Source organism: Jatropha curcas, chromosome 3 (assembly GCF_041381405.1).
Source record: "Jatropha curcas cultivar XTBG-Jc1 chromosome 3, XTBG_Jcur_1.0, whole genome shotgun sequence".
NCBI classification, from domain to species: Eukaryota; Viridiplantae; Streptophyta; class Magnoliopsida; order Malpighiales; family Euphorbiaceae; genus Jatropha; species Jatropha curcas.
The window spans coordinates 31,169,689-31,194,004 of record NC_143153.1 but is presented as its reverse complement, the minus strand read 5'-3'; the positions used below and the strand labels follow the sequence as shown (position 1 = coordinate 31,194,004).

Below are 24,316 nucleotides of genomic sequence, written 5' to 3'. Positions count from 1 at the left end.
TATTTTTTTTTTAATGAACACCTTATACATAATTTTTATTTGATTTGAAAAAAGAAAACAAGTTTATCCGGTGGAGCTTGTCCTGAGTAAGAGATTTACCATGGGAAATGAAGAAGGAAGTGCCAAAAAAAAAAAAAAAAAATCAGTTCTATTTTTAAAAATTTTTTGATGTGATAAGAGGATACAGTATAAAACATTACTCTTTCAACGTATAAGTTTTGCCAATAACATGTTGGTTGCTTAAGCGTTTTTAAATTTGATTTTCTAAAAATGTACTTACTGAGGGAGCGAAAAAATTTTTACGTAATACGGATTGAAAAAGAATTTATCCATAGTAAACTAATATCATGTTTTGTTTTTATTGATTAGGCTATGATTAAAATTCTAAAATTCTTATTACATATCTCATAATCTAGTAGATAATTAAATAAGATTTTTCTTCATATTGCACATTTTTTGCTTAACTATTATATTTACCGTAAATATGAATTGATATTTGCATCTCTCACATTTACCGACAATGTCGTCACAATATAGAAAGAGAAAAAAATTTAGAAAAACATCATAGATAAATCAAATATTAATCTTAGGGAAAATGTTTATTACAAAGTAACGTAACAGGATTCAATGTTGCACCATCTTCAACTCTTTAGGAAGAAACCTCGCACAAACAACAATGGAAAATTTCTCCTCTTCTTTCTTTTTCTTTTCACTCTTTTCCAACCCTAATTCCCCGATTAATTTTCCTCTTTTAACAGTAACAGTTACACCCTCGTAACTGGTTCAAGAAATCTCAAAAAAAAAAAAAAAAAAAAAAGGGAAAAAAAATAAATCAAAGATTAACCCTAGAAGTTACACAGAAATAAAACAAATATAATCTATTTCTATGGCCGTTTAGCCAAGCCACAGAACAATGCATTTTCAGGGATGTCAGTTTCAGTGTAAAGGCTGTGTTCATCATTCCAAACCCTAATATATAGTTGTTCCCCTAGATATCTCCTTGACCAGATTGCAGACCTCAAATTCCACATACCCTTGTTGTCCAATGACACAAGCACAGCACTCCAAGAATTGGGATACACCTATCATAAAAATAATTTTATAGCTTAAGTTAGTCTTCTTTTGTTTTAGCATTAAGGAAATAATATATTGGCTAGTTTTCATTCTTAGTTCAGAGCAAATGTCTTCGAATTACCTGAACAGTGTGTCTAGGAACGCCATCATTCAAATTATAAAGCTTCTTTCTCTTCCTCACATCAGGGGTCCATACACCAGAGCCATATCTGCAATTTTTAGAGAGAAAAATAATGAAAATGTTAATATTATTATTTGTTAAGCCAGAAAAAGAAGAGCTTGATAAAAGAATTAACAAAAGAAATTATCTATCAATCCCTGATAATCAAAAACTTTATCTTTGGCATAAGATTAGAGGTTCAAGTCCTAATAGTTTCCTTCTTTCTAAGAATTTACAATACATAATAAGAAAAAGAAAGGTAATATCCAATTAAAAATGAAATTAAGGATCACCTACCCAACAACATAGAAACTATATCCATCAAGATGCCAAGATTGGGTGGTTGTTTCTGTGTTCTGGAACACAATTTCAACAAAGTCATGAAGTGTTGTTCCAATAACAGGATTTCCGAGGACAGCTGAAGCATTAGTAGGTGCATCCTTGATTGAATTCAAGGTAAAGACACCAGGAATGTTAAACCAGTCAGCAAGCTTCAATGGGGTTTTTGGATCCACATAGGATATGCTGTTAACAGCATATCTTAGCTTGCCTCCAATCTTTGCTTCTGTATTAGCTAAAATAATTGTCCTCAATACTTTTATGGTTCCATAATGGAATGACCCTTGAGGGTTAGGCCTAGCTGCATTTGCAGTCAAATTCAACCTGCACCGAAATTTAGTAAAATCAGTATTAGTTCAAAATACATCTATAATTAAGAAAATTAATAATATGGTAGGGTTAGATGAGTACCTGATGGTCCTGGCTTGTTTCATAGACCAATGGATGTGATAAGTTGGGCCAATAGGCAATGGGAGAGAGGGTGGAGTTGTGGAGCCGGCGTACCGGAGAATTCCGGTAGTGGTGAGAATGGGCTTTGTGAAACGGGTAGAGGCAACAATATAGTAGTCTCTGGGCGAGCCATTTAATGTAACCAAAACAGCCACAGACTGACCAGGATGAACATCAAGTGACTCATACGCCTCTTGCAGAGTATGAGCTCCTTCAACTTCAACAAGGGTCATTGTGTGGCCTTGGATTCTGAAGTTGATTGAAGTTGCAATTCCCACATTTGAAACCCTAAACTTGTAAGTTTTCCCTAGAAAAATGAGAGAGAATATCAATTCGAATCTCTTAATAATCATAATATCATTTTCAGTTTATATTAATAAAATAAAAGATCAAATAAAAATAAACTAAAAATAAGGATCGTACCTCTATTTTGGAAGAACGGACTAATTTTTCAAAGTATGATAATAAATCTAAAGCTTGATTACATATCTCATAATGCAGAAGGTTATGGATTCAAATCCTAGTAATCTTTTTTTTTTTTTCGCTCTATGAATTTTCATTTTGCCGAAAAAAAAAAACAGTATATATATAAAAAAAAAAACTAGCTAGACATAATAAGAAAAGACTAGGAAAAACTTGATATTGTTAGCTGTTAACTACCTTTTTCACCAGTAAAGGTAGCACCTTTATTGATCCCATTAATAAGAAGAGCATCAGGGAGAGGAAGAGCAATGCCCTGGTCCAATTGCTGTTGCAATACCTGCAAATTAAATGGAATTTCTATCATTAGTACGTAATATATATTAGTTGTTTTCCCTAGGAAATTGGGGATTTTCGGTAACCAACCTTGAAATCAGTCTTGTACCAGTCACTGATAAGCAAGGTAAATTCTTCAACTGGAATTGGGTATGGAATTGCAATGACAGACCTAGATTGAACATTGAAAGCTCCAAATCCACCAGCAGCTCTTTGCAATCCAATTGAAGGGAAGTAGTTAAAAGTTCCAATTTGATCTTTATTTTGGAACTTGTATGTCCAATTTGAGTTCGAAGGAATTGGACAATTTGTTCCTAAAACTCCATCTTGCCATGTAGTCCTTCTTTGTTTAATCCCATTCCTAAAATTTCACACCAAAATGATTAATTTCAAAATCTAGATAATTGGACACACATCTCATTACTCGAGTTTTTGTCGCATAATATAAGAAGTTCGAACAAGAGATCCAATTTTGATATTATCTCTCTCTTTTATAAGAATTTGAAGTATACCAAAAAAAATCATAAGAAACAGCAAATATTTATTGCATTCAACACTAACCATGTAATGAGGAAAGGTTCATCCAATTTGTTAATCACATTAACAATTATATTGTCATTAGTAACAGCATCAATAGTTGGGCCAGGAAATTGTCCGTTAATAAGGATACCCTGCAACAATTATATAAGAAGATAAGGACAGGTCTCAAAAAAAGAAGAAGCATATGATAATGTTTATTCAGGGCTAATAACAATTTGAAAAGTGAAGTCTCACCCTTTGAGGAACACCAAGAGGAGAAATTGTTCCATATGTAACTGTCCATGTAAAATATCTATAGGGATCTTCTGCTTTTACCGAAATACCACTGAGCAAAACCAACAATCCAAAACAAAAATACAGCCTCATAATTGTAATGCCAAATTTCCCCCAATTTTCAAATATCTGCCACATAAAAAAGATAAATATTAGTTAAAATGATCAAACTCCAGAAAAGAAAATTTAGACAATAAACATTGAACTAAATTGAATACATTTTATATGTATATAATCACATAAAATTTATAGATATTAGCGAATCAATGCATGAAACATCGTATATATGTGGGGCCTGGAGAGATTTAATAAACTCAGCATTTCCTTTATTTTTTTATAAAAAGGTTATTTCTATGACTCAAACTCATAACCTCCAGATCATAAGTAAAGTAACTTTACCGTTATATATTAAAAACACCCTTAATTAAAATTCTATATTAACAATAATAATCTTAAATATCCTACGGAAGAAGTTTTATTTATGTAGTCAAACTATTGTAAATACTAATATCATATGTATACATCAGATCAAAGAAGCAAAAGCAAGTGAATTTTTTCAAAACCTTGAGAAGAGAAATTGTACCTAAGGGAATTGCAATGCAATGCAATACCCAGTTGAGAAAATGGTATTGAAAAGAAGAAATAAAGAGAAGAACATGCAAGAGTGGACTTAATCTTTACATGTATATATATATATATATATGAATTTAATAACTAAGCGGGTGCTAGCATATGCATAAACGAAAATCCAAATTCAATTGCGGCGCACTTCATGCTAATTCTTCCACAGCTCACTGCTTTGTGCTTATAAAAATACTATTAGTTGACTAGAATTTCTTGATACATTAAATCTTGTTATATTTCATTTCTTTAAAAGCAAAAACAGATCAGTCGGTGGTGGCGGGAAGGAACAAAGAAACGATCTAAAGAAGCGAAAGCGGCGGAGCCGAGTTCGGATCGACCATTAATGGCACTTCTTAGCTTTCTTTTTAAGTATTAATTAATTTACTATTGTCAAACAAAACGCGTAGAGACTCTTAAACAAGGAGATGTACTGTACAGTTTGGCCTGGATTTGCTCTTTTTTTTATTCTCATTTTTAGGGTTTCGAGAATTCACTTGCAGTTCCTTCTTCTTAACTAACTACTGCGTAGTTTTCTGCACTAGATTTCCTCGTTACTGCTTTATTTCCCGCCAGCGCTTGCCTACTTGCAGCTTTTTTTTTTTTCATTCCCATCGAGTATTAAGCAAACAAAGAGTTAATAAATACTTCTGGCCTAAATGCTATTGTAAACTACCTATCATCTATCAACATTGGAGTTAAAATCTTTTCTTTGAATTTTTAAAAAAGCAAGAACTTAAACGCAGGGGGTTAATTTTTATTGATAATATCTTTTAGAGCAATGGTTGTTAGCTCAAGTTGATCCGGAATTATCGAGGAGTAAATGTCCGGTTTATTCTCGTATAGCCATATAAAATGTCATTTATATCTCCATTCAAAATTGATAAATTTTAGAGAGATTTAAAATTTGTATTTAGTAAGTGGGTTACATTCCCTATGCTAGCGTTAATTATTTCCCTTTCATTTTTTTTTTTTAGTTTTATATATATATGACATATATATTTTTGCATCTCAAAAAAAAAAAAAAAATCCACCGTTTCATTACAATTTGTATATAAAAAATAATTCACTTGAAATTGATTTATTTGAAATTTATACCAGATATCGACAGTAAAACTCTAAACAGATTTGAATATAAATATTTAAACAAATTTATCGATATCCAACTTGATAAACTCTTTAACCTTTAACTCAAATTTATTCAAGGTTTAACTTAATAATAATAGGAATAAAAAGAATATTTCACATGAAGTCATAGTAAATTATTATTATTGTCTCTCCATCTCCAATAGAATTGCAATTATTTGTCGGAGTAGTAAATTTAAAAAAAAAGGTCAACTGAACTCAGATAGAAAGCATTCCAAGAATAGATCTATAGGAAACACAAAAGTATTAGTTGCACATGAAACGATGGCTGGCTGGCTGCTACTTAGACCACTTTAATTCCAACACATGTGAAATCTATTTCTTACTTCTTATCATGTGCTTATGATACATCTTATAGTTCATCAAATCTTTCAGCATTTCTGATATTTCTTCACTATTGGGTTATGCATACAATTCTGTCAATGCCATGATATGAATGTTGTCTCACTCTGGCACTGAGACTAGCAATGGAGTTTAAAATATTTACGCTTTGTGAAATTATAATAAAGAGAAGAATGTTAAAGAAAGAAATATTTCATAATTCGTTTCCTTAAACTTTAAACACTAGTACAAATAATTATGCCACTAAATACTATATTTTGACTATATCAAAACACTAAAAGCTATTTGAAAAACTATTACCGAGTAGCATTAAGCAATGAATATGATGCTATAAAAATAATAGTAAATGTATATTAAGTGAAAAAAATTCAAATTATTACAAAAATATAAAACAATCACAAGGTAATTCCTCAATGTGGATCCATCATTCAAGGAGACGAACCACAACTTGGGCCACCGTTTGAAGCCCAGTAGCCCATGGACTTTTTAGATTTGGAGATGAGCTACTGCTCAGATATGTGAAGAAAATTGTAGACCAGTCTTTGGAAAATTAACATTTTTGATCGACGTGTTGGGCGGAACCACAAACTACTTGATTTCTTTCATATCCTAGTGGATGCAGAACGACATGTTTGTAAACGACAATTATATAGAAGTCCGAAAGTGAAATTGGAGCTACAGGGACCAGCGCTCCGCGAACCACAAGACTTCCATTTGAACATTGGAATTTCTATAAACGACAAGTTACAATGAATTCTTGATGACCCTTTTTACTTACAAAATTAAATATCTCAGTACGTATAAGCACAAAAAAGATCATTTCGATTGTCGTTTTTGGGGAAAACACTGAAGAGGCTACGACGACTGAATTTTTTTTTTTTTTTTTTTAAATTCACAATGAGTATCCTCATTCTCTTTTTGATTATGCAACTAATTTCGTTTTAAAATTCACAGTCGCCCCTTTATCTATTTACCTATGTTTGTCTTTTGTAATCCAAATTGTATGGGAGAAAAGATTTATAGTTATAAACTAAAGTCTAGAACAGAAAAGAAAATTAACACAATCTTACATTCCATATAACCATCCTTAAATCCTAATATTACCTTCAAATACGTAAAAAGATTGCAAACCTTTCGAGGGCAAAAGAAAAATAAACCAATGACCATATACATATTTATGGGAAGCAAAATTTCTAAAACTTTTTTGAGATATACGACAAACATGTCAATCAAATTAATATGCCTCCTCTTTTCTATTCTCTGTTCTGTTTCCTCTTTTGTCAAACTCTCATGACTAGGAACAGATTAATTACTACTATTTGATTAGTTTGTTGAACTAAGAGTGTCGTCCAGCAGCTTTTCCGCAAAGTAGAACATTATTAGGAATATCATATTCATTAGCAAGACTATGTTCTGGAGTCCAGACCCTCAGATAGAGCTGCTGTCCAAGATACTGTCTCTCCCAGATTGCAGACCTCATGTTCCACATACCCTGGTTGTCCAGGGATACCAATATAGCCGTCCACGAGTTTGGATATACCTGCGAGAAAACAAATGCTCATCAAGAAATGAAAAACAGAAAATTTAAGACAATACAATCAACTGAAAATAGGTATTGGCTATTCTTGTTCTGCTTCTAGTGTTATAGCTAATTTGGAGCTCTGGACCAAGACAGTGGAGTTATCTTCAGGTCTGTTAGATAGCGAGTTCAAAACCCAATTGGCAGCTAATTAACTAAACAGAAAGATTTGAGTTCAAAACCCAATTGAAGGTGCTTTTCCTCACAAGGTGAGCTGATGTTGCAGGAAGAACTATGATATAACATGTTGTCCAGGCACACTACCTAAGTTTCGAAATCTACATCTAATTTTAGGCTGTGAATTTTTATTTCTCTCGTTTTTGAAATAATGCCTTGGCTGTTAGTCCTTAAGGAATGCTCTTCACATGTTCTTATGTTCACATTAGGAAAATAACTTCACTAGAATTTTGAACTACTTTACCTGAGCAGTATGTCTAGTCAGAGCATCAACTAGATTGTACATGCGTCTCTTGTTTTGTGTCCACTGGCCATTGCCATAACTGTAATTTTCACAATACGAATGATTAATGCCAAGTTAACTTGCTAAAATTGAAAGAAAATAAACAAAATGTTTTTGACTTACCCAACAACCCAAAAATCGTAACCATCAAGATGCCAAGATTGCATGGCATATTCATTATTTTGGAAAATGACTTCTACGAAATCATGGAGAGAGTTTGGAATAACAGAGGTAGCTATATATGCAGGACCACCAGAAGGAAGCGTTTGGATGGAGTCAACACTGAAGACTCCAGGGATATTGAAGTAGTCAGCAAGCTTCAAAGGGGTATCAGCATTAACGTAGGAGACCCTGTTAACTGCATACCGTTTCTTTCCATTAATTAAAGGTGCTGAATTGGCCAATACAATTGTCTTTGTTGGAATTATCTTTCCATAGTGATATGATCCTTGAGGGTTAGGTCTGGCTGCACTTGCTGTTAAATTCCACCTTCAAGCAAAAGAAGAATGAAATGATAAATAATTAAGTACACAAACATCAAATGATTCATGCCCAATATCTTATGAAGGCTAAGATTCAAAAGTTATTTCCAATAATCTATACCTGTAAGTTCTGGCTTGCCTCATAGACCAGTGATACTGACCTATTGGAGCAGCAGGCAAGGGTCCGGAGGCTGGGGTCTGAGAGTTTTTGTAATGCAACACTGCAGTTGCTGTGAGAACTTGCTTAGTAAAACGTGTAGAAGCAACAATGTAGTAGTCCTTTGGAGGCTGATTTAAGGTTACTAAGACGGCTACAGATTGTCCAACATGCACATCAAGAGAGTCATATATATTCTGAAGAGTGTGAGATCCTTCAACCTCAACTAGCTTCAGTGTATGGCCCTGAATCCTGAAGTTCAATGAAGTTGACAAACCTACATTCGAGATCCTGAACATATAGGTTTTACCTGAAGCACAAAGGAAAAATAATGTTGATATAAGATCTGAAATGTATATAAGGGACAAACATCCTTACATATTGAATATCTTTAAGAAGCCAAGAATGATGATATTTGCTGGGTCACCTTGATCACCGTTGAATGTAGTATGAGTCTGGCCATTTATAAGTACTCCATCTGGAAAGGGAAGAGATTTTCCTGAGTCTAAAGATTCTTGTAATGTCTGCGAAAAAAATGTACAAATTAGTACAGATGTGGGAGACATGAAAGATCAAAAAAGTCAGGGAATCACAGCACAGCAAAATCTTTGTTGGGGAAACACATATTCTCTTCACCTTGTGGTCAGTCGTGTACCAGTCACCAATAAGCAGAGTGAAATCTCCATCTGGGTTCGCAAAAGGGATTGGAATTTTGGGTCTTTCATAGACATTCAGCCCTCCATACCCTCCAGCAGCTCTGTGAAATAGAGTTGATGGGAAGTATGTGAAGGTCCCAATCTGATCCTTGGTTTGAAACTTATAAGTGTAGTTTGAGTTTGGAGGGATGGGACAGTTAGTACCCAGCACTCCATCTTGCCATGAGTTCTTCCTTTGTTTAATTCCATTCCTGGTTGTAAAACAATAGTAGAATGCATTCTTATTATGGAGTTGACCTCACTTAAACACGATCATATAATCAGATATGGAAAATAAATACGAATCCTCCAGCTAGCTAAACTTTTTCTTATATATAATCTTGTCCTTTTTGCTAGCAAAAATCAAAAAGGCAAAAGGAAAAAATTAGCAAGCTTACCAAGAGAGCACTAAAAATGCATATACTAGTCAAAAACTAACCAACAGATAACCAAGTTGGGCATTTTAAGTCGAGGGTTACTTTTAAAACCTAAGAACGTTGGAAATATTAAGCAGCTGAGTTAGGGAACACATTGATTATTTATTGTTTTATTCTTTTTTTTTCTTTTTAAAGAAAGAAAAAAAAATGAACTCTTTGTATCGTTTTTTTTCTCATATTCAACAGAATTCCGAAATAATGGATGTTACAACCACCATTTTTCTAAAAAAGACCAAATTGTTGATCTGGAAGGAAGATTGAAAATGTGATTTGCTATTTCCAAAAAATATATAATTTACACCAGTTTTCCTTCTTCCAAGTTTCAAACGCCTCTCTTTCTGAATCAGGAGGAACAATATGAGAGTCCCATTACATTTCCAAATTCAAAATAAAAGGCAATGCCAAAGCCAAGAATACAAACAGAAAAACTGCAGTAAAAGAAAGAAAAAAAACTCACCACGTCAAGAGGAAAGGCTGGTCAAGCTTGTTGATGAGATTAAGTATGATATTGTCATTAGTGACCACATCAAGTCTAGGACCAGGAAATTGGCCATTGATAAGAATAACCTTTCAACAATCATAAAAGATCAAAACTTTAGAAACTCAAAACAAGAAATCCAACATAAAATCAATCAAAAAACCAAAAACAAGCGCAAAATGCAAAACCAACCTGTTGGGGTTTACCAAGAGGTGAAATAGTCCCATAAGTCACAGTCCAAGTGTAATATCTATATGGGTCATCTGCATTGACTAAAGAAGCTCCCAAAACAACCAAAAGTCCAACGAATATATGCAGAAACAGTGCTTTTCCCATTGGATCTGCAAAAATCCCACTAAACCCAGTAGCTAAGAAAGTCAGTTAAGTGAAGTAGAATAAGGAAACATTAGTATCAAATACTCATAATAGAAACAGAGGAAACAACCAAGAAAGAATATTACCGGACTCGAGGGTCTTTCTATCAGACTTTTTGGGGTCACAATCCAAAGAAGGAATCAGTTGCAGTCTTAAATAGAGAACAGGGCGCGAAAAAGAGCTGCACTGGGTGAGTGTGAAATGTGGGTTGCACTCGCATAGAACAAGAGTATCTTTTTATTCATAAATAAATGAAATATGGGTTTGTTATTGGGCTCATATTCGGCGCAATTCACGCGTTTTCATGTCCATCAATAATTGCTTTAAACAAAAGTTATTTCTTGCAGCTGTAACTGGTTCTTTCTTTCTCTCCTTTTTTTTTTTTTTTTTTTTTTTTTTTTTGACCAACCTAACCACTAATTGAGCTTGATTTTTAGTTCAATTTTTTTTAATAGCTTGACTATTACTTCAAATTTTAAGTTAATCTCTTTAATTATCTACTTATTTGTTGTTCATTTCACGATTTTCAAAATGAAAAAGATTTACCTACTGGCTTTTGCAATAACCTTCTCAGTTCTTATTTAAGAAACAACAAGGATTCTTATTATGTTATTGCAAACTGATATGAGATGAAAAAGTCAAATGCTGTATTTTATTGAGCTTCTTAGCAGATCATGTGATGAACAAACACCCAAAATCCCACTTGGCTTCTGCCACCCTAAACCACTCAAACTGGTCATTATAAAATAACTTGCCAAAGTCAGTCCGTTTTTCCAGGATTCAAGATTCTGCTACTGGGGAATGGAAAGGAAGTTTCTTGAATTATTAATCTGTAAAATCCTGATTATTGAGTGGAGGTTCTTTCAGCCCAGTTTTTATCGGAGTTAACTAAAATACATCGAAAGGTTATCCATTTATTGTTTGAATTCTTGGAAAGAGGAGAAAATTCTGCAAGAAAAATGATGGGAGCCACGTGAAGTGTTGGTTAAGGAAGGTGTCTCGGGCATTTTGACTCTGAAACTACAAGAAGTAGCGAGAGTGGGAACCACAGTTAATTACGGTTGCGCGTGATCCATTAGTTATGCTGCCTAATTTGCGGTGGAATGAATGATAAGCACTTACTTATTTTGCCACGCATATGTCCTACCTACCGACCCACCACTTAATTAGCTTTTCATTCTTTTTCTTACAAATCTTTTCTACGAGGAAATAAAATGTCAAAATATTACTATTATTTATATAATAATCCTAAGTGACATTATTTATTTTTACTTTTAAAAAGCAAATTGTAAATCATGAGAAATATAATTAGGCATGAATTGTCAATGAACAATACTACGATACATGTAATTTATAGGTTGGAAACCATTTAATTTTTAACGAACTAAAGTGATTGAAACTGAAAAGATAAACCACCAAAATGATTATGATTATTATGCATTATGATGTTCGGTAATTAACAATAATTTTTTAATTTTTATCTTTTCATATATGTGCATGTGCTTGAGATTGCTTATTCACTAAGCATAAATACATTTAGTTAATTAATTTTTAACTTTTTTTCTCTCTGCTTTGTTTTTTATTTTTTGGCTTTTTAATATATATATATATATTTTTTACACTTCTTCTCAAATAAAAATTTATAGAAATTGTATTTTTTAACATTAAATAAAAATTGTTAATAAGTACATAGGATTAGTATAATTTAAATATTTGATATTTCCATTATCGACTATTCAATTAAGTAATATATAGGAGTAGCGTGACCTAAATGTTACTAAAAATAATTTTTGTCTCGTTTAAAATTAATAAAATTCATTGGAGTTATTAGAATTATACTCTTTAGGGCTGTTTGTGATGAATTTGATAAGAGGGTTAGGCAATTTCTTTGGATTAATGTGGGAGATCAGCATCATGTTCATCTTGTGAAATGGGAATGTGTTACTAAGCCTGTGGTTCAGGGTGGACTGAGAGATCGCACATGTCGTATGATGAATGATGCCTTTTTGACAAAGCTGGGTTGGAAATTACATTTCGACGATGGTGCTTTGTGGGCTGTGCTTTTACGAAATAAATATATGGCAGGTTTGTCTGGTTTGCATCATATGGTCTCACAGGCTAACTCTTCTAATCTTTGGTGAGGTATCACTCGGTCTGGGGTCACTCTACGGGAAGGTCTGTGTTGGGTGGTTGCTAATGGTAGGACATTTGATCTCTGGTACGATGATTGAGGGGGATTTGGCCCTCTTTCTCAGGTTGCGCATTCTGCTATCCCTGCTCAGCTTGTCTCTTTCTCATTGTCTTGATGGGGTCCCCATGGGTGGAGGTTGGAGTACGTTAGACCCTATATTGCATATCAATGTTGTTTGATGATAGAGGCTGTCCATTTGGATGATGATTTGCAGGCTATGGATAGTTTTGCATGGAAATGGACCTCGAATGGGGTGTTTAAGGTCGGTTCAGCTTATAGATATATGGGTAACTTTGGTATTTCTAATGGTAATTCTATATGGCATGCCTTGTGGAAAGTCAGGGTCCCACAACGTATCAAGGTTTTTATGTAGTTGGTGTCTCATGGCAAAGTGCTCACGAACTGTGAACAAGTTAGAAGGAATTTTACTACTGACTCTAGTTGTGGTTTGTGTGGTTCTGCGGCTCAATCAATTACCCATTTATTTCAGGATTGTATATTTGCTCAGGGGCTTTGGGAAAAGCTTATGACAGGGATCTCTTGGCGGCTTTTTCAGAGCTGGCATGTGGATGGGTGGTTTGTCCGGTTTCCTCAATTGGAGTTTGTATGTCCTGTTGCAGCTTCTCCTCACTAGCTTTTGTCTGTTACATGTTGGTAGACTTGGAAATGGAGAAATGAGGCTGTCTATCGAGGTCAGTATTATTCTTTGGATGCGAAATATTATTCTATTTCTTCCTATTTGGATAATATTTTATTTGCTTGGGATAAAAATGTGTGTTCTCTTCCTTCTTTACCTAAAACCATTAGGCATGTTGGATGGTCTTTTCCGAATTCAAAATGGGTGAAATTAAATGTGGATGGAGCTTCTAAGGGTAACCCGGGTAGAGGAGGTGGGGGTGAAGTTCTGTGTGATAGTGTTGGCAGGTGGTTGAAAGGTTTTATTGTACGGATGGGTACCTGTAATTCTATGTTTGTAGAGATCACTGTGTTGTTTTTTTTGTCTTGGGATGGCATGGGATGCTGGATATAGGAAGGTTGTTGTTAATATGGATTCAATGGCTGTTTTGCAAATGGTGTTGGGACACTCTGTGTTAAATGCTAGGTATTCCTCCTTGATTTTGCATATTAAAGACATGTTTCAAAGATCTTGGCAACTCCAGTTAAGCCGCTGCTTTCGAGAAGCGAACAGTAGCGGATGTCTAGCTAACATGGTAGTTTCTGCTGCAGTGCATTTTCAGTATTTTGATGTCCGATAGTTTCTGCTGCATTGCATTTTCAGTATTTTGATGTCCCCCCTGCTGAGGTTGTTGCTATTCTACGAGATGATATGTAGGGTATTACTCGGCCCAGACTAGTTGGTTCTAGTTAATTTTGTTTCTGGGTGTAAGCCCTCTTTTGTATAAAAAAAAATATGAGCCACTTTTTTTAGATAAATAGAGAAATAATCTAAAAAAATAACAATTATACCATCTTTCATCTTTCATAAGCCACAGTTGCTAGCAAGCCAAGCAGAAACGACATATCGCTTAACAGAACCCTACTAAAGGCAAGAGGGAAAGGGCGGCCGCGAGGGTGTTCTAGCTCCGATGTTCGTATGTGGGCGTGGGTGGTTGTAGACTGCTGAGTGGACTGTGGGCCAAACCGAAACAATTTACGACACGTCATCAAAGCAATCACCATAAAACGGTGTTACTGTTAATAATTTAACAATGTGTGAAATCAAAGAAACTGGATGAGCCTTTGTATCTCGTCTCTTGTGCATGACCAAAACTATGTGTCGTTTTAGCATCTTGCCACGAAGGCTATACGTCTATGACCTCCACGTTTCTTTACGCGTGTAGTGCTAAAAACAGAGTTTCTCCCTTTGGTGCACCAAAGAAACAATTTAACAGACTGGATTGTGACACTTGAAATTTAGATCGTCTTCTATCTTCAGTTCGATTACAGAAAATGTCTGATACTTCAAAATCTCTCTTGTTCTCTTCAGGTAATAATAAAAATGATAACACAAAATCCATTATGCACTCTTTAGCTAGCTTTTTACTCTGTTTCAAGTTTTAACTTCCTTCCCCTGTTTTTATTATTTGTTGTAGATACTGTAAGAGATATATTCCTGTGGCGGAGAAAGAAACTAAGCTTATTGATTCTTTTAGTGGCGACAGGAACCTGGGTTTTGTTCGATATCTATGAATTTAACTTTATTACTGTTGCTTCATGGATAGCCATGGTTATTATCTCTTCATTATTTATCTATGGCAACTTGGTTAGGCTTTTTCGCAAGTAAGCATATCCTTTTTCTCTCAAAATACCACCTTTTAAAAAATATATATATATATATTTAGAAAATTAATTGGTGACTTTGTTTTAGCTTAATTAGTTAATTAATTAATTTCAGAGAAGAACCAAATTTGTCTGGTCTGCAAGTTTCAGAGGGAACAGTGGTGGAGACAGCAAAGTCAGTGAAAGAAATGATTGAAAAAGGAATCAATTGGATGTTCTGTTTGAGTGTAGAGAGAGACGTATTAGTTTTCGTGCGAGTTGTGGCTTTGCTGTGGCTGCTTTCTTACGTGGGGAGCTTCTTTGATTTCTTAACACTTCTCTACATAGGTAACATAGATATGCATGTTTTCCCCTTTTTCTGGAAAAAGCCTAAAGTTAACAAGAGTGTATTTGCTTATATTGACAGGTACAGTGGTGGGGATGAGTGTTCCTCTGATTTATGTGAAGAATGAAGAAAGGATAAAGAAGTGTGGCGAGTGGATAAGGATGCAAGGAAAGAGATTTTATGAAATGGTGGATGAGAAAGTGTTGAACAAGGTGAAGAATAAGGTGGTTAAAGTTAAAGAGAAGGATAAAGACGAGGAAAAGGAGGAGAAGGAGAAGGAGAAGAAGGTTGAATAAATTAAAGTAGTGTCTTGCATTATTAAGAGAAAGGTGTAATGTTGTACATAATGTGTTGAAAGAGTAGCACTACAACATATATGTTATTTATGATCCTTGCTTTTTAAATTTCTCCATCAGTTATTTTAACATCTAACTTCAAGAAATTAAAATAAATATGACTGGACACTTGATATTATATACTTACATGTGGATGATTACTCGTAGGGAGATTAATTTTTTGGTTTCATTCTGATCTCACTGCGTAAGATAAGCTTATTTGAATTTGCAAGTTAAAATTTTATCTTGAATGACAACAGTAAACTGTTTCCGTTTGTTAAAGTTACAGCTACAGCTATTGATGCAAGTGTTGTTGACAATTTTTGGAGGTATTTTGTTAAAGTCATTTAGATTTTGTTGTATTTTGTTGAAATCAAGAGGTAGGAGAACTACCTTGCTTTTAGGTAGGTTTGGTGAACAACCTTCCTTGACTTATGGAAGGTTGGTGAACAAACTTTAGACTAGCTCTACTATAAATGTTTACATTATGCTGTAATGGAATTAATAAGAAATTAATTGTTTTCTTCACACTCACAAAATCTGCAGCTTTTTCTTTTTCTGCAGAATTTCCTTCTCTTCCTTAATTTTCTGCTCTTCTAAACCAACAAGTGGTATCAGAGCAACCTTGATCTCAAAGGGCTGTGTGTGTGTTTGAGTGAAAGTCATAGAGAAAGCCACCAAATAAACCAGAATTTGTGAAGTTTTTCTGTTTATTTGCTTTTCCTCAAATGGCTTCCAGCAGCATGTCTCTTTCACCACCTCATTTTAATGGGGAAAACTATCATGTTTGGGCTGTGAAGATGAGAGCTTATTTCAAGGGGCTTGCATTATGGCAGTATGTGGAGGAAAACAGAGTACCTCCACCTCTTAATCAAAATCCAACCCTTCAGCAGATTAGACAACATGAAGAAGAGGTTGCTAAGGCTCCAAAAGCTCTGTCCTATATCCATGCAGCTGTTGCAGATCCTATCTTCACCAAGATTATGACATGTGAGACAGCACATGAAGCTTGGGAGAAGTTAAAAATTGAGTATCATGGATCTGAAAAAACTAGACAGATGCAGATATTCAATTTAAGAAAAGAATTTGAAATGTTGAAAATGAAGGAAAATGAAAAGGTGAAAGATTATGTTGATAGAGTTATGAAAATTGTAAACCAAATTCGATTGTTGGGAGAAGAGTTAGAAGATAAGAGAATTGTGGAGAAAGTTATGGTGACTCTCCCTGAAAAATTTGAAGCCAAGATTTCTTCTCTTGAAGAAACTTGGGACATGTCACAAATATCCTTGAATGTGCTTTCAAATGCTCTACAAGCTGTAGAACAAAGAAAAGCTTATAGGGAAGAAGAAACCATTGGAGAGAAGGCTCTTGTTGTGACTCATAAAACAAAAATGCAAGAAGGAGGTTCAAGAGGCCAGCAAACTGACAGAAAACCAAAAATGAAGAAGAATTTCAGAAAAAATTGGAGGAAGGACAGATTTCCACCTTGTCCACATTGCAAAAAAACAAACCACACTGAGAACTACTGCTGGTTCAGACCTGGAGCTCAATGTAAGGTGTGTAAGCAATTTGGTCACACCGAGAAAGTTTGTTCTACAAACCAGAATCAGCAAACACAAGCCCATCATCATGCACAAGTCACCGAAAATTCTGAAAAGTATGAAGAACAACTATTTGCAGTAAATGAAATTGAAAAATGTGGTGTCTCAATTGAAGCTAAAGAAGCATGGCTTGTTGATAGTGGCTGCACTAACCACATGACACCAAACTTGGTGAATTTCGATAGCTTGGATACAACCTATTCTTCAAAAGTCAGACTTGGAGATGGTAGGCTTGTTGATGTCAAAGGCAAAGGAGATGTGATTGTACAAACTCCTTCAGGTACAAAGCTTGTTTCCGATGTTCTTTACGTACCGGAACTAAATCAAAGCTTGTTTTCGGTTGGTCAATTGCTGGATAAGAATTACAGTTTGCTATTTAAAGATAAAACTTGTGAAATAAGTGATCCTTCTGGCTCAAAGTTATTTGCTGTCAAAATGAAACGGAGAAGCTTTCCTCTAAATTTAAGAGACTTCAAAGAAGAATCTTGCTTGAGTCATAAAGAAGAATCTGATTTGTGGCATAAGAGACTTGGTCACACCAATCTCAATTCATTAAAATTGCTACAATCCAAGAAGTTAGTTGCTGATTTGCCATCTATAGTTGAAGAAGACAGCAGTATATGTGAAATATGTCAGTTAGGCAAACTCAGCCAAACACCATTTCCATCTGATCAAGCATGGAGAGCTTCTATGAAACTTGAATTAATACACACTGATGTGTGTGGCCCTATGAGTGTCTCATCTTACAATGGCAGCAAGTATTTTCTATTGTTTATTGATGACTACACCAGATTCTGCTGGGTATATTTCCTCCAATTCAAATCTGAAGTTTTCAAAATGTTCTTGAAGTTTAAATCAATGGTAGAGAATCAAGCTGGCTCCCCAATCAAGATTTTAAGATCTGATAATGGGGCTGAATTTACATCCAATCAATTCAAGCAATATTTGCAAGAAGCTGGCATTCACCATCAATTAACAGTAGCTTACACACCTCAACAAAATGGTGTAAGTGAAAGAAAGAATCGATCTGTGATGAATATGGCGAGATGTCTCTTGTTTGAGAAAAATCTACCCAAAGTTCTTTGGGCTGAAGCTGTAAACACTGTTGTATATCTTCAAAATCGGCTTCCAACCAAAGCTATTGATGGAAAAACTCCTTTCGAAAGCTGGTTTGGAGTTACACCATCGGTTGGTCATCTCAAAATCTTTGGAAGCATATGTTATTCATTTATTCCAAATGCAAAAAGAGGGAAATTGGATCAACGAGCTGAAAAAGGAATTTTAGTAGGCTACAGCAGTGAATCCAAAGCCTACAGAATTTTGAATCCTGTTACTAAACAGGTGTATGTCAGCAGGAGTGTCAAATTCGATGAGAAAGGTGAATGGGATTGGAGTAAAATGGAACCAGAAAATTCTAAATCAATTCTTGATTTTCAGCAAGAGCAAGAACTTCCAGTTGACAATGAAGAAGAATCAAATGAAGATGATTATGCAATTAGAGGAACTAGATCCCTAGAGGAAATTTACAGCAGATGTAATGTTGTCTCACTTGAACCAACTCAGGTGGATGAAGCCTTAAAATTGCCTGAGTGGAGAGCTGCCATAGAGGAGGAGTTGAAGATGATTATAAAGAACGAAACATGGATTTTAGTTCCTAGACCATTGAATAAGCAAGTAATTGGAACTAAATGGGTATTCAAATTGAAATTAAATTCTGATGGCTCCATCAATAAGCACAAAGCAAGATATGTTGTTAAAGGCTACGCTCAACAGCAAGGGGTTGATTTTACAGAAACCTTTGCACCAGTTGCAAGATTTGACACTATCAGATTGATTTTGGCACTAGCAGCAAGTGAAGGTTGGCAAGTCTTTCAATTGGATGTGAAATCAGCTTTCTTAAATGGTTCTTTGAAGGAAGAAGTGTATATTGAGCAGCCTGAAGGTTTTAATGATGGAAGCAATAGAGTGTGTTTGTTGAAGAAAGCACTCTATGGTTTAAAACAGGCCCCAAGGGCCTGGTATGCCAAGATTGATCATTACTTGCTGAATTTGGGTTTTAAACGAAGCTTGAATAAGGCAACACTTTACGTAACTCAACAAGGAAGTGATGTGCTTATCGTTTCTGTGTATGTTGACGATCTACTTGTCACAGGTAATAATTTACAATTAATTCAAGAATTCAGATTGAAGATGCAGCAGGTTTTTGAGATGAATGATCTTGGCTTAATGTGCTATTTCCTTGGGATTGAAATTGCTCAAGATGAGCAAGGGATTTTTATTTCACAAAAGAAATTTGCTTGGGAGCTGCTTAAAAGGTTTGAACTTAGCAAATGCAAACCAGTGAGTACACCTACAGCCCATGGAATAAAATTGCAAAAGGATGATGGTTCTCACTCTATAGATGCTTCAACTTATAGGAGCATGGTTGGTTCTTTGCTGTATTTATCTGTAACAAGACCAGATATCATGTTTGCAACAAATTTACTGTCGAGATTCATGAATTCTCCAACTGAAAACCATCTTACAGCAGCCAAACGAGTTCTGAGATATGTGCGAGGAACTGCTGAATTTGGTTTGTTTTATAGAAGATTAAATGGTGTGAAGTTGTTGGGGTTCTCAGACAGTGATTGGGCTGGTTCATTGGACGATATGAAGAGCACTACTGGTTTTTGTTTTTCACTTGGTTCTGCTGTCATTTGCTGGGAAACAAGAAAGCAAGCTTCAGTTGCTCAATCAACTGCAGAAGCAGAGTATGTTGCAGCATCTGCTGCTGTAAACCAAGCTATATGGTTGAGAAAGGTATTAGTTGATCTGAATTTTCAGCAAGAAAATCCAACTAAAATACTTTGTGACAACAAATCAGCTGTTGCTATGGTTAAAAATCCAATCTTCCATGGAAAAACCAAGCATATCAAAATCAAGTATCATGCAATTCGTGAAGCTGAAAAGGAAAATGAAATTCAGATTATTCATTGCAATTCTGAAGACCAAACAGCAGATATTTTCACCAAGGCATTGCAAAAACCAAGATTTGAATTTCTTAGGAATAGACTTGGTGTTTGTCTCAACTCTTGCATCAAGGAGGAGTGTTAAAGTTACAGCTACAGCTATTGATGCAAGTGTTGTTGACAATTTTTGGAGGTATTTTGTTAAAGTCATTTAGATCTTGTTGTATTTTGTTGAAATCAAGAGGTAGGTGAACTACCTTGCTTTTAGGTAGGTTTGGTGAACAACCTTCCTTGACTTATGGAAGGTTGGTGAACAAACTTTAGACTAGCTCTACTATAAATGTTTACATTATGCTGTAATGGAATTAATAAGAAATTAATTGTTTTCTTCACACTCACAAAATCTGCAGCTTTTTCTTTTTCTGCAGAATTTCCTTCTCTTCCTTAATTTTCTGCTCTTCTAAACCAACACCGTTCATAAACTTTTTCCGTTTATATATATTCATACATCAAAATAGAGAAGTTTGAACATTAAAATTGAAATTATCCCTATAGTAACCAGTATAAATTAATAGTAATTACTTGGAAATTTGAATAGTTAGTCGAGTCTTGGTCGTCGTGTGTTTTCTCGGACGCTGCATATGTCAAAGGCTCTGCAACTTGCGGAGAGGAGTTTGGCCAGGTCCCTTGTTCCATTTCAAGCATTTTTTATGTGATCAAATTTAGATGCTAGACCACCATCATAAACTGAAGTGAAAATTATAATGGGAGTTTTTGAAGAGGCTTGTTTAGGGGCCGTTTTAGGAGCTTTGCTCCAGGCAATTATAGCTGCAAAAGAAAGAGCAGATTTCTTCAAGAAAACCCTTGAACACCTCGAAACAACGGTTAAGAATGTCGAAACAATTATTCGTGAAATTCTTAAGTTAGAAAATGTTCCTGCTGGTACTTGCAATCAGTTCTTGCAGGAGTTAGATGAGCAAAGGTTCTTGTTGAAATGTATGCAGATGTCAAGAAATGGAAACTGCTCAAGAAACGGAAAGTCAAGAAACTGATACTAGAAGTGGTTGCCTCTCTTGAAAGGTTTATGAAGTATGATTTTCAGGCTGAACAATTGCGGTATGTTGCAATTGTTGACAAAGATACTGCCGAAGTAGACAAAGAAATTGCTGAAATTACAGAAAAATGGATCATGTAATTGCACGGTTCGAGGGAATGGGTAGTGGTGCAACCAGCGGAGAAGAATCAGATCCTGAGGGTGCAACAGATCAATAGAAACCATCAAACCCAGAGTCAACTGGAGTCAACACACCCAGAGACAACTGAGAGTCAACACAGACCATCATTTGAACCCCATTGGGAAGGCAGAAGAAAATGCATAGACATGCGCTTCCCGCGCCATCATGTTCAGGAATAGTTTTACTTTGTTCTACAATTTAGTTGGTTTTGTTTTTAGATTTAGGTTTTAGTCCTTGTTTTGTAATTCTTTGGACCCGAAGGGGTGCCCTAAGTTTGCTTTTCTGGTCATCAACTTATGGTTAATCTGTATCTGCACAAACAGACATTAAATTTCGTCTTATAACTTGTAAAAGACTTCGGTATACAATACGGTCAAGACAGCATCCTATCAAAACTCTTCCACAATTGTTCACAATCCATTTCAGAGAATCTGACAGGATATCACGGTACATTATTAGTCAATCACAAGCCCTTTACAGAATCCAATCCAAGTTGGTAAGTAATAATTTTTTTATCAAAAAGCAAGGAGATTTTCCTCCAAGCTTCTGTTTTTTTGGAACTAAACCTTTAGTATCTCTGAGGGAAAAGAAGCATTTTCATCTTCGAAGGCTTGGACTTCTCTTTCAGACATTTTTGCACAGCTAGTCTTGTTAATCAGTAACAAACTCAAAAAGCACCGCATTCTCCTGCATCTAGTGGACGCACCCATGCAAAATCAACACACAAGTCATGTTAAATGACCCCTTTGGTTCTCTACCTTATCCACCGATTTAGTTCAGTGCAAGGTTAAAGAAGGTTCTGCAGAAAATGGCTGAAAGCCAAAAGATTTGCTTCCCATGATCTTCTATGGCTCCCCACACAACCCTTAATAAATTTCTTCGCGTCTGAATCACCAAAAGTCCCCACAAGAACAATTTCCATCCTCGAAACAATGGAATCTATTTGAATCCCGGACAATTATTTTTCTATTAGTGATCTTTGAGATAAACTTAATTGCAGTGTGGCAGTCTACACAAGTTCTTAAATTCTTAAATACTTTTATAGGTGTTCCTTGTGAAGTAGCAATAATTCCAAAAGCTACTGCAAGCTTCTCACTGTGGTAAGAAAGATTTTCCTCCTTCTGTTCCTCCTCCACATCATGCAGCACAAAATTCGTGTCAGGAACAAACCCTTCTTCTTTCATCTTTTTAGAAAGCTTCCCTAGAAATTCGTGTATATCTTTGGATCTTGGATGGGAAGTATCTCCCACTAAGAAAACATGTACCTCTCTCTTAATCTCAATCCAACTCAAACCCGGTTTCTTTACCACACCGCGTTCATCCATAGTTTTTCTGATCTTTGCTACTTCACTCCACATACCAGCAGTGGCGTAGATATTAGCCATTGTAACATAAGTGGCAGGATTCTCGGGTTCTATTTCAAATAATGCTTCTGCTGCCCTTTTTGCCAGTTTAAGATTTCCGTGGATTCTACAACCACCCAACAAGGAAGCCCAAAGAAACTTATCAGGCTGCATGGGCATTTTATTAATAATATTTTCAGCTTCTTCAAATCGACCAGATCGAGCCAATAAATCAATTATACAAGCATAATGATCAGCAGTATGGGTCAATCCATACTTCTCATTTATTAAGTGAAAATATTGAAGCCCCTTGTCAACTAATCCAGCATGAACACAGGCGGAAAGAACACCAACAAAAGTTATGTGATCAGGCTGCGTCCCTGATTTTAGTAGCAACTCAAAGTACAAAAGGGCCTCACCAGGATGACCATTCTGAGCATACCCAGTAATCAAGGAAGTCCATGAAACCAAATCTGGCTGGGGCGTCCCTTTGAAAACCCTTTCTGCATTTACCATATTCCCACACTTAGAATACATGTGAACAAGTGCACTTGCTCCAAAAGAGAATGGGTCAAAGCAAATTCTAATCATGTGCCCATGAACTTGCTTACCAATCTCCTCTACACTGACATCGGCACACGCATTTAAAACCCCAGCAAATGTAAAATCATTAGGCCTCATCCCTGACCTCAACAACTCAGCAAACAAATCAAACCCTTCTTCTTTCCTACCATCCTCAAAGTACCTATCAATCATTGCTGTCCAAGTAACAATATCCCTGTTCACCATCTTATCAAAAATGTACCTTGCTTCTTCTATGCTACCACATTTACCGTACATATCAGACAAAGCACTCCAAACCACCTCATCTGAATCCAACCCAGTTCTCATTATATAACCATGAATCTCTCTCCCAATTCTCAAACACGGAGTCGCAGCTGCCGCGGCAAGAGCACTCGAAACTGTAAACTTATTTGATCTTGAATTCTCACACGTATTCATCATTCTATACAATTCCAAAGCCTTATTTGGCTTATCATGGCGCACATAACCAGAAATCATTGCAGTCCAAGAAAAATTGTCCCTCTCAGGCATTTTATCAAACAGTTTTCTTGCTTCCTCGAGTAACCCCATTTTGGCATAACCAGAAATCAAAACATTCCATGAGCACAAGTCCCTTTCATTCATTTCATCGAACAGCTTCTGGGCATTCGACAAACCACCATTTTTTGCGTACATATCAAGCAGTCGATTAGATATAACTAGACCAGGCATAAACCCAGATATTTTAATGTGCTGATGAACCTTTTTCCCTTCTTCAAGAGCCCGGTTATGGAGGCAAGACTGTATAAGAGTCGAGTAAATAGGAGCCGAAGGTCTATCTATTTGATTGAGCACCTGTATTGCTTCTTTTAAGCGTTTTTGTTGGCACAAAACATCAATGGCTTCTTTGAATCTCCCATCCTTGCATAAGGAATTTATAAGGCTATCTTTTGAGTTTACTTTGAAGAAAGATTTTTGACTAAAAGACTTATGGGGCTGGGCTTGAGTAGAAGAGTAAGGAGATTTAAAGATTTTGTTTGGGAGTAACGGAGAAGGAGATCGAGAGAATTTCCGGTTTAGAAATCTCATGGTTTTGGAGGGAACAGGAGCGGCACGAAAAAGGGTTGGATATTTATGCTTTGCACCCAGGT

At 35.5% G+C, this 24,316-nt stretch overlaps 4 protein-coding genes and 1 pseudogene across 4 annotated transcripts; 2 read left to right on the top strand and 3 right to left on the bottom strand.

Moving 5' to 3' along the window:
• Positions 1-565: 565 nt before the first annotated feature.
• LOC105639656 (L-ascorbate oxidase homolog) lies at positions 566-4,253 on the bottom strand. The gene is made up of 9 exons (XM_020681536.3): positions 4,176-4,253; positions 3,554-3,721; positions 3,341-3,450; positions 2,870-3,140; positions 2,684-2,783; positions 1,985-2,330; positions 1,532-1,897; positions 1,196-1,283; positions 566-1,082 (listed from the first exon to the last, which is right to left on the bottom strand). Exons 2-9 carry the CDS (start codon positions 3,683-3,685, stop codon positions 885-887), a joined length of 1,611 nt encoding a protein of 536 aa, XP_020537195.1. The 5' UTR covers positions 3,686-3,721; positions 4,176-4,253; the 3' UTR covers positions 566-884.
• Positions 4,254-6,746: 2,493 nt separating this feature from the next.
• On the bottom strand, positions 6,747-10,610 carry LOC105639657 (L-ascorbate oxidase homolog). The gene is made up of 9 exons (XM_012223776.4): positions 10,451-10,610; positions 10,182-10,344; positions 9,969-10,078; positions 9,016-9,286; positions 8,807-8,903; positions 8,344-8,689; positions 7,864-8,229; positions 7,702-7,780; positions 6,747-7,241 (listed from the first exon to the last, which is right to left on the bottom strand). The coding sequence occupies exons 2-9, from the start codon at positions 10,323-10,325 to the stop codon at positions 7,038-7,040; spliced, it is 1,617 nt and encodes a 538-aa protein (XP_012079166.1). The 5' UTR covers positions 10,326-10,344; positions 10,451-10,610; the 3' UTR covers positions 6,747-7,037.
• A 3,779-nt stretch (positions 10,611-14,389) lies between these two features.
• Positions 14,390-15,564, top strand: RTNLB13 (Reticulan like protein B13). The gene is made up of 4 exons (XM_012223778.3): positions 14,390-14,542; positions 14,649-14,835; positions 14,951-15,162; positions 15,242-15,564. Exons 1-4 carry the CDS (start codon positions 14,506-14,508, stop codon positions 15,454-15,456), a joined length of 651 nt encoding a protein of 216 aa, XP_012079168.1. The 5' UTR covers positions 14,390-14,505; the 3' UTR covers positions 15,457-15,564.
• Positions 15,565-20,590: 5,026 nt separating this feature from the next.
• On the top strand, positions 20,591-21,470 carry LOC149497919 (RPW8-like protein 3; annotated as a pseudogene).
• Positions 21,471-21,601: 131 nt separating this feature from the next.
• On the bottom strand, positions 21,602-24,314 carry LOC105639659 (Pentatricopeptide repeat (PPR) superfamily protein). Its single transcript, XM_012223779.4, has one exon. The coding sequence runs from the start codon at positions 24,252-24,254 to the stop codon at positions 22,170-22,172; it is 2,085 nt and encodes a 694-aa protein (XP_012079169.1). The 5' UTR covers positions 24,255-24,314; the 3' UTR covers positions 21,602-22,169.
• Positions 24,315-24,316: the final 2 nt, after the last annotated feature.